Raw genomic sequence first — 18,162 nt, 5'->3', positions numbered from 1 at the left:
GAATACTTATTTTGGAATAGAAAATGGGGCTACATATCCCTGTTCTCTGTTTGGTTCAACCAATATTTGATGGAGAATTTGCAGATCTCACAATTTATGTTTTCTAAAATAAATAAAAGTGAAATAGGAATACGTATTCTAACACCTATTTTAGTGGAATTGCAAAACCCTATTTTTGAATCAAAATTAGAATACGTATTCTTATTTTATTTTGTATTCCAATTCTGATTTGATACATCCAAATGAAGAATTAAAAAATTTACATATGCCTATTCTGCTTGTTTTCCCTTTGCCAAACGGTCCATTATGTACGTTTGACCCAAAGGTGCATCCTCCACTACATTTGCGTGCGCCATGAATTGGACGGGTTTTTAAAACAAAAATGATACGCCTGGTCAAAAAGCAAGCTGGGGACATGAATTGGACGGGTCATTAGTACGGGAAACAAAATTGTCCGGAGACTTACATATGGATTTCGTTACAACCAACCAAATAAAAAATATTATCAGTTGGCATCCCACATCTCCATTCGATCAACAAGAATAAATGACGTTTGCAGTCTCTAGTTAATCTGGAGATCAGTAACGGTCTCCACTTGGCTTTACCGAAGATTGACTGTAGACGGCGGGCCATTGCCATTGAGTTGGAGGAAAATGGCAGGGCCGGCAGCAGCAGCAAATGCTGCCGAAACATGGGTAATGGCAAAGAAGGTGTGGAGGTTGGGCTCCGTTTATTTCAGGTCTGACCAAAAGTTCAGAGCTTACCTATTCCTCTCTTCTGTTATCATTCTGTGCGGAGTAAATTCAGGTAATACAAATCATGTCTTAATCAATACACTGTTCTATTGAGCAGTTACTGCAAATCTGTCGTTCAATTTGCCCGATCAGCTTCGGCTGTTCCTTTTTTTTGAACCCTGGAACGAAAAAATGTCCCTATCATAGAGTTTAAAAATTGCCATCTAATCTTAACTGAATTTATCTTATTCTGTTGCGTTGGGCCATGGGCTTCCTTGTCATGTGGGGTATGGGGGAACACAATTTCAAGTTTTATAAGGGTGTAATATGCTTAATTTTATATTCAATTGTGGTTTAGCAGAATGTTTTCCTTCACACATATTGTATGTGAGATGGCCTTCTGGATCTGGTCAGAATAGTTTGATTGCACACATTATATGTGATAAGATCCTTTGGGACTGAGCAGGACGACCTCTTGTACGGTTTACATTCGTGACGCGACATACCATTTCAGGAACTCAAGACTCATCTCATACCATTTCATTCTAACCGACGAAACAACCTTCAAGGACCTCTAAAATAGTAATTTCTTTTAGGGTTTTTCTTTGTTTAGGATACATATTCATTGCTTTTAACGAGAGGCTTAGCTAGTTTGGTTGGATGGGTACTTTGCTAAGCGAGTGATTTCTGAAGCTCCTCCGTGGGGCTTTAAGTCAGCCAAGTTAGAATTCGGGCTTTTGACAGTGGGTCATTCTATCCAGTTGATCTGTAATGAGGGACAAATGTTTTTGCGAAGTAACAGTCGCCTTCACTATTTTTCTTTTTAGCCATTTAATTTATTTTAGAACTCAACTATAAATGGAGATACAATACTCAACCTAATTTATCACAACTAGAAAATTATGGGAGTTTGCCTGGCATTATTTGAATCCGGCATGTCGTAAGCCTTCAATGTAGCTTACTACTAGGCCACAACCTGATAGGCCCTTTCTGGTCATAAACATCGAGCAATGCATGACATAATGTTACTGTCTAATGGTTCCATGGAGGTTGGCTACGCATAATATCTTGGAGGGAATATCTTTGATATGATTAAATTCACGTGACACCTCCTTCAGAAAGCATTGAAGCCGAAATACTTATGTTGGCACTACCTTCATTTTAAGATTTCTGATTGTTTATTTTGGTGTTCTTACTCCTTAGTGAAAGAGCTTGATTCTATCAATGAAGCAAGATCTATCTTATGAAGTTGCAAGGTTCAAGTAGGAAAACAAGTAAAGGCTTCTCAATCATTCATTCATTCATTCAATGATGAAGTATAGCAGTTTGTGGTTTGTTTTTTCAAGAATCTCTTTGTTGTATCTAACAGGAATATTTACCACTATATTAGGCTATTTATTCAGTGTACAATTGATTGTTAAACCAATTAGTGTATTTTAAAACCAGTCAAAAGTGGCAAGGAAATCACCTTGGGCCGTTTGAAGGTAATATTTGTCTTTCTTAAATATCTTTGTGCATGTTTTTGGTGGATTGCAGCGTGAGTTTTATTTGCCAAGAACCATGCTGAAATTACTCTATAGAAGTCGTTGTCAGAATCAGGCATGCATTTTGTATTTTTTCTGCTTTGTTCCATGATCCAAATGTTACCTAAATAATTACAAACTACAAATGCAAAGTGGTTAGTTAATTCAAGGCTAACAGTTTGAGTTTGGGCATGCTGGTATGGCAAAATTCTTTTTAGGAGTTGGGTATGTTGGGTTTGTCTGTACAGAAAATGTATAAGATATCAAACATAATTTTTTAATAATATCCTATTACTTCTATCTTAAAAGCTGTAAACCTCTTTCTGGTCCTTGGAATTTCTGAAGTCCAATTCATATGCTCTGTGGGAGCAGCCAACAAAGATAAAGAACAACAGAGATAATATGTTAAACCCTCAAATTTTAAAATGAATCTAAATTTTATGGCCTGCAAGAAAGTTCTGAACAACACGTACTTGTACCACTTACTCCGAAATCTCCTTCAGTCACTTCACAAAATCTCCGAAAATCTCTGAAATTTCGAATAAACATCAAAATCTTTAGCATTTCAAAATACATAAAAAATATCGATATTCAGCAATAAATTGAAAAAATCTTCTCTTTCAGCATTGAGGCAATCTCTGGATGAAATTACTCCAATGGATGTTAAGGATTTTTGTCCCCAATACTGCTTATAGTTAGGAAGGTTTTCTTCCTTGAATTTGGTATTCCAAGAGGGCTTTTGTTGTCATGAAAATATGAGAAGACTCAGGGGTCTTACTCCCAAGTAATTAACAAATACAATATTTAGCCTTAACTTTACTTGTCCACTCACTTCCTAAAGATAGGCACTTTCAGGGCTACCAAAATAAATTCCCTTTAAAAAATTCACTTTTTCCTCAATAATAAAATAAAGTGTCTTTTTGAGATTTTTAAAATTAAATATTACTTTTTAATCTTCCATTTCATTGTCACTTTTAATTAATAACCTTTTGAGTCACTAGCACCCCATGTCTAGTGTTAACAAGTTTTGATCTTCTAAAAATACTTTATGTTGTATGCTATTCTTTTAAATGTAAATATAAAATTTTATCCACACATACCAGGTCATAGGAATGTTGGTGCTCTTCAATTATGTTGGAAATCTCCAAAAAAAAAAAAACAGAATGCTTCCTGAAAGTTCGATTTGCACTTGGGAAAAACTGTTTTAGTCATTTTGATTCTCAAAACACTACCACTGTTTGAAAACTATTTTGATAAAACCAACACTCCTCAAAAATCTTAGAAATTCTCGAGAATGTTGGAGTGGACCCAAAAAGGGACATGTAAAGTCCTCACTTCTCAGAATTGTTTGTTTTTCAAGCAATTCAATCTCAGCTAATTGGTCATTTCTTTAAAAATCAATGTGGCTGTAGCCTCTAAGATCCCAATCAATTTAGGAGGTTTGTGAATCCTTTGGTTTTCAAGAAACTTGCTTTCAGTTTAACAAGGAGAGAAAATTATGTCATGTTGCAGGCAGAGGTTTTGATAGCTTTTGTGGTACACTGCAAGGCAAATAAAAAGGGAAACCAATTCCATGCCATCAACCTAGGATTTTCTCTTATTGCTTCTCTCTAGCATTCTTCCTCTACAATGGTGGCAAACAGTTGGAGATGTGGTTGAACAACTTAAGCATTGCGTGCAGGAAGTTGAAGGAGTCCCAACACAGCACATTTTTAGTCTGAGTCAGCATGCATGTGGAGGATATGGAAAAGCCAGATTTTGTCTTCACATTATGTTAGGTATGGGAAAAGCACAGCAGAAGTTCTATTCGTCTAATATATCTCTGTTCAATTATATGCGTTATTTATACATTTGTGGTTCATTGATAAAACAAACAAAAAGAGGAAGAAGGGAAAGTCAAAACAGGGTTCTATCTGTTTCAACTGAGGATAATAGGATGTAGGAGAGCAGTGCTTTCATAAGTCCAAGTAAGGTCAATGCATGAGGGATTATTAGGGCATTGTCACAAGTTATGGTGAACTTAAGGTTTTGTAAGAAATGCATGAAAAATCAAAGACACAGTCAAGATGACTGTTATGACAGAGGGAAACAAAAGACAGTCAATCAGGTCAATCAAAAAGCAATGAAAAGGCTCAGAATAGTGATGGTGGAGGGAAATATAAAACTTTCAAAAGCTTACATCTATTTTGAACAAGCTTCATGGTAGATCCAGTAGCAAAAGCTGATATTAATATCATTCTTTACAAGCTGAAAGTAATATTTTTGCCTTTTATAGTGCAGGATTTCATGAACAGCTGTCTTGGGGTTTTTTGTTCTATAGATTCATGGAAGCTTTGAATGACGATTGCAAAGTGGTGCAACTGTAAATGGAAGTAATGGGAAGAGGATTCACTCATCATAATAATGTGTAGCCTTTGAAACTAGCTCTGTATGATTCATGGAGGTGTCTCAGGATATTGAAATATTGACGAGTTTGTTCAAAGTTTCAAGAAATCTCATTCTCAGTAGAAGTAGAATGTTCATATTGAGGTTTTCGAATGATGTTTTTTTAATGTGTGATAGTCTTCAGTGCTAGTGAAGCAGTGTTGATTTCATGCATAGCAGGATCTCTAAAATAACAATATGGGTGATGTAAAGAACAATTGGATAATCATTGCAGATAAAAAAGAATCATTCTCAGCTATATATGACAGTCAAGACATGAATGAAAAGACTAGTGCAGGTTGAGAAGCAATGTTGATAATGGGATAGTGCTACAAGAAAGTGGCAGTGTGGTTGAAAATGTCTGATAGATGCCTGAAAAGATTTAAAGATTGCATGAAGTGCATGAGAGACACGGCTATGAGGAATACATGGTATACCCATGAAAGAGAGAGAGAGAAAGCTAACAATAAAGACACGACTTGCTTGAAATAAAGAAATGTTGAACCTTGTATGCATGCTCTTGTGGGGAATCATTAACAGTCACAACCATTGTCATAAGACAAGGAAAGTTGACAGCCATGAATTGCATGTCTATGCACGAGAACAATTATGGAGTAATGAGATGGTCCAAATGAAAAAGGTACAATCAAATACATGAAGAGATAGTTTGGAGATTCAGCAAGGCAATGATGAGCAATGATTAGTTTTTGGGATAAGAGAAGATGCTAGTCATGGCAAAAGCTGCCAAAAGAGACAAAACTTAATGGGTTATGTTGATAAGAATCCGTGAAAAGTTAGTCAAATCATGAGTATATTGCACCTGACATGTATCCTGAAATCACAAATGAATAAGGCTGTCTAGATATGACCCTTCATCTTGTTCCATCTATGATACATCAATAGCTGCATAAGAGCTTCATGAATATATAACATATGCATATGGAAAATATAGTCAACACATGCATGGATTTCTATGATAAGGATGAACATAGGCATACATCAGATGCTAGTACGAAGTTTAAATTAAAAATGATAGTACATGCAGATGCCATCATAATTGAAATCCGTGTGTAACTGCAAAAACAATCACAAGGGAGATGACAGTATTAAGACCATTTGACAATGAATGTTGAGATGTGATTTTGCATGATCTTAATGAGCAATGCATAGTAACCAGGTAGTGTATGCTCCTATCATGACAATGAAGAGAAAATGATAAGCATTTTTTGAAGTCATTAACTATAAGACTTTGAAAGAAATGAAGATAAACACCTCTTAGCTTATTGACCGTTAGTCTTGTTAAATTTTGAAGGTAACTATCAGTGTTTCTTGTGCAAGAATGCAAGGATGATTCTTTGAATAAAAGTTGTGACAGTAAGCATAAAAAGAGAAAGGCAATGTTGACAAGAGAGATAGTGATAATCATGCATGGTTTGAAGATGGATAATATTTGAAATTTAAGTATGGACTTCATGGAGTCAAATCTGTTTTGTAGGGTACTGTGGAGAGGACTATTGCAGGAATAAGTTGAATAGTCACAATAGTCCAGTTATAATTTCAAGGTCGATTTACAAATACAAAAACATGGCAAAGGCAGGTCAAGCCAGTGGCATGCTAGATGATATGTGGGCAGAAGTAAATGCTTAATGAGACATGATAATGTTTTACAACTACTATCAAGGGTTTGAATCTCAATGTGGTAAGATGATCATATTGAAACAAGGGCCTCACGGAGGGTGGTCAATAGATGGGTAGATAGGAAGAAATGATAGTCCTCTGAAAGTAGAGCAAGAATTTTTGAAGACATCAAACTCAGTTTTAGGCCTTCTCCATGATAATTTATTATTTTGACATGAACAAAGGTGACTCGGGTAGGAAACCTATGGAAGAACAGTTTTGGGTCATTGTGACACATTTTAAAGCAATTTTGAAGATCTTAGATGACCTATTCTCTTTGCATACGACCCAAGGAGTCTTTTCAGCTTCATAACCAAAAAGCACATGTGCTATTTTTTGTGGAGAGCATTTAGGAAGATGTTTGTGACTTTTCCAAGCAGTTAAGGAGATATAGGTGGCAGTTTTGATCCAGTTAGAGCCAGTTGGGGGCATCTAGAAGCTATGCAAGGAACCTAAACTGATGGATGTGGGCAAAGCTACAATTTTTCTTCATTCAAACAGCATTTTGGAGCATTGTTGAGGCCTCAAAAGTGGCAATAGCTCAGTTGGTCTCCCAAGCAAAGAGTTTGACCCAGCAAACTTAAGCAACATGTCATTCTTATATTTCTCTTCTTTGCATATGTCCTAAATTGTGCAGGGTTGTTGCACAGCTATAAACTCAACTTCAGACTTCTTTTCTGAGTTAGCTCTTGCTTTTCGAGGCTTGCATTGAACCTGAAATAGGTTCTTTTGTACCTATTACGAATTGTAGCTAAAATTTTAGACATGTGTACTGTTTTATGCTTTCTCAAATTAATAAAAGATGCAATTTTGCCTTCAAAGAAGCTGATTCATTGTGTGTTATCAGATATGTGATGCATTTTACTCATGATTTATATGAAAATCCTTGGTAACATGTCTCGTTGTCAGCACCTTCAGGCAGGGAATACATGATTTGTATAGGTCATTGTCTGTGAATGATATTTATGGTCAAAAGCTGTGATGAAATGTTGCATTCACCTTTCAAGACAATGAATATCACCATCTCTGTGAATTACTAATGCATGGACATGAGTTGTGCATAGGACAGCTGTATCTTTGATTCGTTAAGTGTGCAAAACAATAATATGAGTTTTGAGAACTTATTTTGTGCATCACCTTTAGTTGTAGTTTTCATTCTTAAAGTAGTCTGTTTTCCCTTTTCCTAGCAAGCAGTAGATTAGGTGAAGCATTGAAAGTAACTATCCTTCTCAGGATGTTGAACTTTACCATCAGAGCTCAAACTCATCCCTTGTATCAATGGTGGCTAAGTTGAAAGCTTAGCCAGGGTGCAACTTTGTTGATAACATGCACTATGTTCTATTCCACCTTCAAAATTAACCTCCTTTACTCTTCTTACTAAAAATACAACAATCCTTTGCAAAATATTGGTAAGTTCTCAAAAAAATTGCTTTACACTACTATGCTTCTGCTGCATTACTCTGATAAAATCTGTGATTTTTTCAATTATTCTTTGCTTTTACTGTCCGAAGTCCCGCACACTAATCACCATTGCACATAAATCCTTTGTTCCATGCTATTCTTAAACAAACATTATTAGAATCGACAACACATTCCTTTGCAAGATTATCTTAATTAATGATATTGTCCAAGATAAGTCACGAATCAGCTTGTTTTTTAGCTGAAAATAAATATAGACAGCCACGAATCATTTGGTTTTCCATCCAAATGAAGGCTGTGTTGGGTGAAGTATTCATTCTTTTCAGCTGGAAATATTTTCCAACATTCTCTAATGAATCCACATCTTCAAAGGGAATAAACTTGCTGCTGCTCAAGTCTGAAATTTACAACTTACAATCTGATTTGATCAAGTATAGCTAGCTACTTGGTAGTGGAACAACAGCTCCAAAAATTAAATCTCTTTGCACTAACAAGAATATGGGCATTCTAACGACTGGAAAAACACCACATTCCTTGATTGAAATTATTTGCCAAGCCACTTGAATATATGCAACCAAAGCCAGCGATGGCTGATTGGAATGATGACAGCTGCACCGAATCTGAAATTGTAACCAATGCTCCTCCATGGTATATTCCTTATATAATCACAACCCGCCAACAAACTTTGTTGGTGAACTTTCGCATAAATCCTTAAAAATGAAATAGCTTCATCAAGCTTATGCTGCACTATTCTGGTATTTGTGAGCATTTCTAAGTGATTTTGTGAGTGTGCTTAAGGCATCATCTCTAAGAAGAATGCTTTTCAAATACCCAATCTGTAACTCATGATAGTGTTCATCTTTGTGTGGTGACTTTGTAAATGCAAAGTCTATCACCAACTCATTGTAATTCAATTTAAAAAACTTACAATCATTAGAAAATATCTTCTCTAGTTCCATGAATTTGCTCTCTTCTTGCACATTTCAAGCATTGTCAATAGACTGAACCACCATGGTACTAGGATTACTGAAGTCACTTTGGAGTTTTTCATCTGCTTTAAATTCTTCTTCTTGATGCCAAGGATAAATTGGCTCCAAATTAGGGTGCTTTTGAAACTCACCAATTCCTTCAACTCTTTGCTTGAAGTCCCTCATTCTTACATCAGATTCTTGTTCCTTGGGTATTTGCAGTAGATGATTGACTCTCAGTTTGGTAGAGTCAAGTGAATAAGGCTTGATTCAATCTCTTTCTGCTTCTCTTGGTATGCATGAAAGGTGTTTTCTGCAAACCTGATGGCATGATACTGATCTGAAAGCAAATGCAAGTTATCTGATGTCATTATCTCCCATGTGTGATAGTTTGAAGATTCACAAGAGTAGCTCCACCCCTAGTTCCTTTCTGTCTTTCCTCAACTTGAGCCCTTTAAAAGAGGTCTTCAATAAAATTACGTATGCTATCAATTCTTGTTCTCTGAGACCAATGAAGTAATAATTGTTTCTTCATTATTTGCAATTCGTCAGGCCCTTATTCTAAGTCAGTTAAGCAACTTCGTTCTCCACTCAGAAAAAAATTCCAATATGTTTTCAATTTTAGGAGTAGCAGGACTTTCTAAATCAGCTCTCCAAATTTTTGCTTGCAATCTTCTTTAATAAGTGGTGGGGCAATATTATCGGCAAAAACTCAATTGCTTTTTCTTCACTAATTGATTTTTAGAAAACTTCATCATTCTTAAAATTAAGGCATTCTGTCAATCTTCTTGTGTAGGAACATTTTCCTCATCATTGGAGGAGTTCATACCTTCATCTTGCTTTAACTCACCATCTTCAAGGCAACTCAAGTACTTCTATTCCTTTTGTTCCGTCATCTTTTTCTAGCTTCCTCTTCTTTAACTTCTAATTCTTCCTGTAACAATTTCACTTCTGTGTCCTTGCATTATGCTTGGGTTCCCAACAAATATTATTTTTGCAGAGTTCATTTTTGCTATACTTTTCTTTTCGTTAAGCTTTAAGACTTTCCTCTTCTCTTGTAGGTGCTTCCTAAGTTTCTTCTTCAGTCAGTAAACAATTAGAAAACAATCCAGCTTTAGGTATTCGTTCTATGCTTCTTTCACACATTTCAGGCCTAGAGGGTGCAGTAGGGGCCTTCTTTTTTCTTGTGGGCAATGTCATCCATGGATTACATTTAGCTAACAGCATTATATTCTATCGGTAGACTAATCTGTAGGCCAACTGGAGCAGCATTTGATCTGGTTTTTGAAAATCTTCCACCAAGTGCCTGAGTTCTATTAGTTCCACATTATTATCATTATATTCGATATTGTCCCCGTAGATAAACTATGGAGTAGAATGGAAGTACTGAAAGTGCCAAATGAATACAGGGCTGCTGTTTACAAGCTGTATGAACAGGTTAAAGTGAAAATCAGAACTAAAGAGGGCATGTCAGAGTGCTTCGGGAGTAACATTGGGGTCAAACAAGGATGCCTAGTCTCCCCTACCCTGTTTGGACTTTATATAGACAAGCTGGAAGAATGGATAAACAAGGCCAAGAGGGAAGGTATCCAACTTGTTGGTTATGTGGTTAGACTGCTTCTTTATGCGGATGACCTCATCCTCATCGCTAAGACTGCTAGAGGCTTGAGAGAGCATTTGAGTAAACTAGAGACCTTTTGCACAGAGGTAGGGATGGAAGTCAACACATCTAAGGCCAAAATCATGATCTTCTCCTTGAAGAAAAGACAACAGCAACACGCATTCATATTTAAGGGTAACACATTAGAAATCGTGAAAGAATACAAGTATTTAGGGGTTGACTTCCATTATCAGCTAGGTTGGGAAACTTGCAGATCAAAAAGGATACAAGAGGGATGGAAGGCCTCTTACCTCCTTCAGAACAGGTGTAGGAAAGCAGAGTTGTGGGACTGGAAGACTCAGAAAATCCTATTTGGGCTTTTGGTGATTTCGGTTGTTCTATACAGCAGCGAAATATGGGGGAGCAGCATATCAAACCATAAATAGTGACAAATAGAAAGAATTCAAAAACACTTCATAACCACCAACCTCAAAGTCAAATCAATAGTTCCCTATGAGATTCTTTTGGCTGAAGCAAGCATGTTACCAGTGGAAGCCTATACAGTTATTTGCTTTTTCAGCTATCTTAAAAAAGTAGAAAAGATGGATGCATATTGCTGGCCTAAGTTAGTGGTTGGGGAGAAGCTAAATGGTCGGGAGAAGACATGGAGGAAACAAAATAATAAATGGCTCAACAAATGGAACATTGATAATCAAGAGTGCCCGCAAACCAACACAGAGATAAAAAAGTGGGTATTAGAAAAAGGTAGGACTGCCATGTGGACCAATCAGATACGTAGAAAAAAAACTTACTATGTCAACAAATCTAACCACACTTGCGAGCACAGTGACAAAGAATACCTAGGAGCCGACATCAGAGGAAATGCAAGAATCCTAATAGCTCAACTGAGGTCCGGTTCACATCACTTGAGGTGTGAAACCGGCAGATGGAAGATCCCTAAAGAAAGGTGGGAGGAGAGAATTTGTAGGTTCTGTAACAAGGGAGCAATGGAGATGGAATGGCACTATATCAAGGAGTGTACGACATACGAAGACATCGGGGTCCAATTTATGGACATCATACAAGTGAACAACATAAAAGAGCTTTTTGAGGGACCAAGACTTCACAAGGTGGCCGCCTTGCTAATGCAGCTCCACAAAAGAAGGGACACCCTGGAAAAATCCGAGCAGGATATTTAGTGGATCCCCCTTTTGGTCCCATAGACCTTTGGTCTTGTGGACGTTAGTAAAATCATTTCATTCTAGCAGATATTATTATTATTACTGTATTGATGTACTCCGGCAGATTTAATTATCATTAGTCTCTTGATTTATTCCAGCAGATATTATGATTAAGATATAGCTGCAGGGTAATTGTTAAAAAATAAAATGATCAGATTGAGGGCAGCACAAGGAGTTTGGGCTAAATGTGGATTCTGATAGTTTTGAGGAGATTTTGTGTAATGATGGTAGAGGGAGTGGTGAATATGAGAGCTCTAGAGATAGCAAATTCAGGGAATTTGGAAGATGATGGAAGTTGGGGTGAACAGACAAAAAGGATCGCTGGTGAAATTCACAAGGGATACCCAAATGAGAAAGCTGATGACGATATTAGACATTCTGAGACCAGTGCCAAGAAAGACAAAAGTCTTAAAGAATGCTCAAATTACCAGGTAGATAATGCAAGGTCTGTAGACAAAGTTAAGGTAGTTATGTGCTAAAAACAAATTGTGAGAGAATGTGTCATGTAATGTAGAAAGCTTTTTTTCCTGCTTGAACAGAAGCTGGACAGGATTTAGATATAGTTTAAAATGGAACAAGAGGACACTAGATAGAGAAATTGGCAAGCCATCACAAAAAAATCGATCTAGTAAAAATGGTATCACAGTGAATTTAAACTAAGATTCCTATTATAAATTATTTGACGCTTATGCATGTTAATTTTTTTTGCAAATAATTCTCACAACTCTGAATCAAAGCTCATTCCTATGCACGGGAAAATCTTTGCTGCCACAGATATGCACCTGTTCCAACTACTCTCAATTTGAGTTCATTTCTTCCTTTGTAGAGGAATGTCTTGACTGCCTCAAACTCAAAGCAAAACAAAAAGAAAAAGGGGAAATTTCAGATGCTCCAAATCCTAAAAAGCACATGGAATGCAATGAGGTAAAAGTTTGTTTCACACACACACACACACACACACATATATATATATATGACAGTCTACATTGACATGTAATAACACTTAACCATCTCCACTCCCTTATTATGACTTCCAATAGCTAGCTATCCATATAAATAAAATTGGACCATCCCCTATCCCTTTATGGTTTGAACATTGTAAAATCCCCATCAAGCAATGACGTGATAAGATATTGTTGCTCAAGTGAATCCTCTGGAATCTAATGGTCTGTTAATGAAATACAGCATGCTAGATCCCATGTGCAGAATGTTACTGTCAAGTCACTTCTGATCATTGGCTTAGGTCTTATTCTTGACTTAGAATCATGAATCGATATGTGTGCATGCATCTACATAATTAGATAAGCATATGCTGTACATCAACAGATATGTATCATATTCGTACTTTCATCTACATACATACATTATAAATGCATCAATTATTGTCTTTTGTTTTGAGGTTTATCAACATCAACAAAAAGACATGGATGACTTAGTGAACTTGTATTACCTTGTACTATAACTACATACATACATTATAAATGCATCACTTCAACTGTTGTCATTTATTTCGAAGTTTATCAAAATCAACAAAAAAATATAGACGATTCAGTGCATTTATACTACCTTTTATTACCTCCACTCAGAATAGCTGAATTTTTGTAAATTTAAAATTGTGGAGCGCTTTGTAAAATGAAAACACCTATATTGTCAATCATTTTAACAGTTTTTGGAATGGTAAAATTCTGATATAGATTTTGCTACACCTGGAAAGGGTAAAAGAAATAGCATTATATCAGTTTTTTTGTAGTACAATACTTGTAACTGGGGACATTTATCTTTTCTGCAAGTACATCAAGCACATTATAACTTATAAGTGAATGAGTTCTTTTGTGCAAGTTTTTTTTCTTACTACATTGACAAGCTAATGTTTTCAGCTTATGCATTTCAGAAGCAACAATAGCTAGACCCTTTTTCATAGTGCAAGAGAGAGAAAATTGCAATCTTAGATGGTGAATGATAAGATGACATTTCCACAGGGAATTCAGTAGCCTCTTTTTGATTCAGCTTCTTGTTGGACTTTGTCCTGTCTTGAGTACAATTAATGTCATTAACTTAAATTTGATGGCTCACATGGTAATCTGTTAGTGGCTTCATGTGGCTCACATGTGGTAACTATTGTCTTGCTTGTAAAGGGCTTCATTATCTGTCTAATGTACCCAACCAAATTTTTTATATAAATATTTAGATCTAAATAGCCAGCAAATATGACATAAATATGCTGAAATAAGCACCATCAAATTTGTCTGATAAAATTTAAATTTCACTCTTTTTTATTTATAAACTATGTCATGAAACTCACATAAATTTGTAACATATGAAAAATATTTGCACTCAAATGTATGTGGCTGATTTATATTTTAAAAATGACAGCAAAATACTGGAAATCTCAAATAACCAAATGTGCACAGCAATATGGCAATACATGATGGATACGAAAATCTGAAGCTATACTATGCTGGTTGTAGCACCATCTTCTCAAATCTGCAATAACAAACACTGAAATAGATGTTGGAAATCCAAACAAAACTTCAAATTGATATTGCCCTCAAGAACCCGCAGGATTTTCATTCTCCGACCTCCAAGAATCTAGGGGTTTCTGTAATGTCCCCTTTTGGGATAGACCTGATTTTGCTGAAAATAACCATTCCAACAAATGCAATTTATTTACAACTAGAATTCTATAGTAAAGTTACATAATTGCGATGCCTATTTAGAGAAAATGCTAATTTAGGTGTTATAATTTTATAAACAATATTAATTAACATCTAAACATTAATATCAAGGATCTATTATCATATGCAAATAATCAGTTTTAGAATCAAAGTATCCTAATGTCATTCATATCTATTTTATGACTTATTCCCATAGTCAATCATATTATGAATCTGATGGAAAAGCTCGATAGGATCTTGGGAGATTGTCTACCTCAACCAAGCTTGAGGGCATAGAATGAACCTCCAATCCAGTCAGCCCCTCAACCCACGCTTATGGTAGGACCTCCAGTCCATCCATCTTGAGGTTGTGCACTTGATGAGGGAAGAGTGACACTGCCTAATCTTCTTATTTGCAAAAGTTCTGCATTGATTCCAAACTTGGCTGCTGATGGAAATTAGGCAGATAATTACTTATCCTATATTTCTGGATGAATTGACAATTAAATCATATAAGTAAAGACTTAAAGGCTTCCTAATAGATTTATGTTGAAATAAATCCAATAATACATGCGCACAATTATTTCCTATAATATTATAGACTGCTGTTTTTAATTTCTAACTCAGGCTTGTTTCTGAACTCTTATCCAATACAAACTTGATTTGATTATTCTATTTCTCCCCTCTACAAATGAGTCAATCTCTCTTTTATACATCCTCTTCATTTTACAAGAGCCATAACCTTTCAGGTTAGTCGCTGCCTTGAAGTATTTTTTTATAGAAGATAGTTGTTGTCCACAATCCATTACAATATTTGCTGTGTTTTCTGGGCAGGTTGTATTTTTTTCCCTCCTTTAGCTCTTTCGTCTTGATGATGGATCATTGAGTGTGATCTGAAACATTGATGCCAAAAAAAAAAAAGGAACACAATCTGCCCAGAAAACACAGCAAGTATTTATTATAATTTATTTTAATGGCATGCCTTCTTTGCTATCACTAGCCATCATAACCCTTAATCATCCTCTATAAGCAAATTGCTATCATTAATATTAGTCAGCCTAATATTTAGCCTAAGACGGACGCTATAATCGGTTGCTAATATATTAACCACAAACCAATATTGCAGCACATATAGAGCGGATTCCCTTGCAATTTTTTGTTTGTTTTGAAGTTAGATTGACCATTAAGGGAGGGTATTAGAGTTAAATCTCTCTATTTTTGTTTCTCTCTCTTTTGTAGATTTACTTCTATTTCTAATGGTCACTCCTTTTGTATATTTCCATATTCTCTCTTTGTTCAATATGGAAACTTTCTCTTTCTTTCTTCATAATATTTCTAATTCTCTCTTTGTTTGTTATAGAAACATTCTTGTGTATAGTTGTATATTTAGATCATTTATGATCTCTGCTTTAATAACACATTCATTATTTTACTATAATATCATGTGGGTTTTGTTAAAGACATTTCTACAAGTTTTAAGTGTTGTTAAGTAACATGGATCATTTCTGCAAATGTAGTAACATTGCCAATGTGATTGATGATTTCCAAATGCAGATTTGGATCTCATATAAATATGAGAAGAGGAGACATGTCTCTTCAAGAGACATGTTCCTATAGTTAATCATCTTTAGTTAACTATGTATAGCTCACCTTTAAGCATATATGTAATATTAATATATTAACCATATATGTAATATATTATTATATAAGGTATAATATATGTAATATATATTATATTACACACTCATATATATATTATATATATTATTCTTATCAATTAGATAGGACATAAAACAATGTTCATATAAATCATGAATACGAATACTCAATGTAATGAGTATACCACTTCAATTGATGCTATACTTCAACACTCCCTCTTAGCAAGGGAGAACTGACAAAAAACATTTTATCAGATATCTGTTTCAAGGATATCTATACACAATATATTATCTGACTTTAACACTTTGAAACAGTGACTTGTCAAATAATTACAATCACAATGTTATAACATATATTATGATCTCTAATTGTCCAAAACAATATCTAGAGTAATCATAATGCTTTCGTTATCAATGACTTCATCCAGAACAAAAATAGTCATAATAACAGGCCTATCATTTGCAAGATTGTCATCTTACAAAGATTACCTTTTGTTTGTTCATTATCATGGTGTTTGAAAAAATCTGGCCCAAAGAACCATGATAATAGGTCTACCATTTATAAGATCATCATCTTATAATAGTTACCTTCTATTTATATATGTCAATGAAAGATCATCACCTTTCATTACATATCATATCTGAAATAATAACCACCATGAACCCAGTCAGAGGGTGGTACAAAAGGCTTTCACCTCAATTCTCTCTCACAGAGAAGAATGCATTTCAAGGAATTTCATTTAGAACTTCTTCTCATAGAGAAGATATCATTCACAAAGTATTTCATCTCAAAATTTCTCCCTCTGAACATCAATCTTGGGAAGTTAGGTCCTCTTGTTACTTCCTCAGAGATTCTCTTTACCCAAGGATGTCTGTCAAACTCACTTTGAATCAAATGTCTGATTTTCTAGTGATAATTCACCACTTCTCATGGTATACATAGGAGTAGGTCCATTACATCATGCAGTCACTCACATGTATTTCTAGACTCCCTTCGAGTACCGATCTTCTAAGCTCTTGCATTGTCTTAAAAGAAGTGTCATACTCCCTCTTAATGTAGAAGAATCTCATAATCTTAATCATCAAGGATGTTTGCTTCAAGAGCCTCACTTTATCCATCTTGACCATCAGGCTCTTTGGAGCTACTATCATTAGATTTAGTCTACACAATATTTGGTAGCATATGTAAAGTACCAACCTTCTTTTCCTGTAAGAATATCCTCAAACATAAAGGAAAAGATCAAAGCAAATAACTTTTATAGTATGTATAGAATTACAAATAAATGAATAGATAAATGTAAAAGATACAATTACATATCTGCCCATGAGGGTCATGGAACATCTCCTTTTCTAAGGATGGTTCAAGTGGGAATGAAACATTGGTTATTATTCCCCCCCACAATGTAAAATTCTCACTCTTATATTGTTGAACACTTTTACATCAGATCAAATATGATAGTTTCTTTCTAAGTTCCGACTTGCTCTTTTCATCCATTGAGGATCCAAACATTCAATAAGCTTAACAGTAGAAGCAAACTCATCCATGATTTGCCAATATCTAGATTGAGTATGAGTGTGCCACATGAATGAATCTACAACTCATATGTCAATTTTCATTCATCAAAGAGAGACTTGTAGATGGTTCAAATGAATTCTTAAAAGCTTCATTAACGTCACACAACAACTCAAATTTCCTTTGTTCATGCAAAGGTATTTGTTAGATCTTTTGATTAATCATATATTATGCATCACATAAGATCATCATTATATATCAGGAGGCACGCCCATTAAAATCACATAGTCACGAGGTATATTTATAAATCACGGTCCTCTTGATTAAGGCAATTTATTGATCACTGGAGGATCCATCTCAACATTGTTTACTCCCTCTGAATCAATATAATCAAGATCACCAAAGGTTGACTGAATCACAACCTCCATCTGCTCCCTCTCTTTCAAGGTTGCCTCTAATGAAATGTCAAACTCCCTTTGAGTTTGATATTAATCCTCCTTTTCTTGCAAGATCATTCTCGGAAGAAGAGATCAAGGCACATATCTTTTACAATAATAAAAATTCCTTGAATAATTTTTCTTAATAATAATATATTCAAATTATTCAAATAGATAAAACATATTCTACTTATGTACCAACCAATAATAGAATTTCACACTAATGTTATTTGAATAAATTTCATTTCAAATGATAATAAATACTTAATAATTAGAATAAGTTGGGAACTATCATGTTCCCTATATTATATATA

The 18,162-nt window shown here is 35.1% G+C and overlaps 1 protein-coding gene across 2 annotated transcripts in view; it reads left to right on the top strand.

Moving 5' to 3' along the window:
- The first annotated feature begins 291 nt into the window (after nt 1-291).
- The window catches only part of LOC149531105 (uncharacterized), a 60,865-nt gene continuing 42,994 nt past the window's right edge, over nt 292-18,162 (top strand). Inside the window, exons 1-2 of one of the 2 annotated variants that reach the window (XM_089808672.1) lie at nt 598-807; nt 12,361-12,510. Coding sequence is in view for 1 of the 2 variants with exons in the window: in XM_089808671.1 (XP_089664797.1) it covers nt 654-807 (154 nt within the window). In the remaining variant the exon portion in view is untranslated. Of the gene's footprint in view, nt 808-12,360; nt 12,511-18,162 lie in introns of both variants that reach the window. The other variant, XM_089808671.1, reaches the window with a different exon arrangement.

This window comes from Cupressus sempervirens, chromosome 11, assembly GCF_028749045.1.
Source record: "Cupressus sempervirens isolate cs-2001-9-10 chromosome 11, ASM2874904v1, whole genome shotgun sequence".
NCBI classification, from domain to species: Eukaryota; Viridiplantae; Streptophyta; class Pinopsida; order Cupressales; family Cupressaceae; genus Cupressus; species Cupressus sempervirens.
The sequence above is the reverse complement of the archived record's forward strand: the minus strand, read 5'-3'. Positions and strand labels throughout refer to the sequence as shown.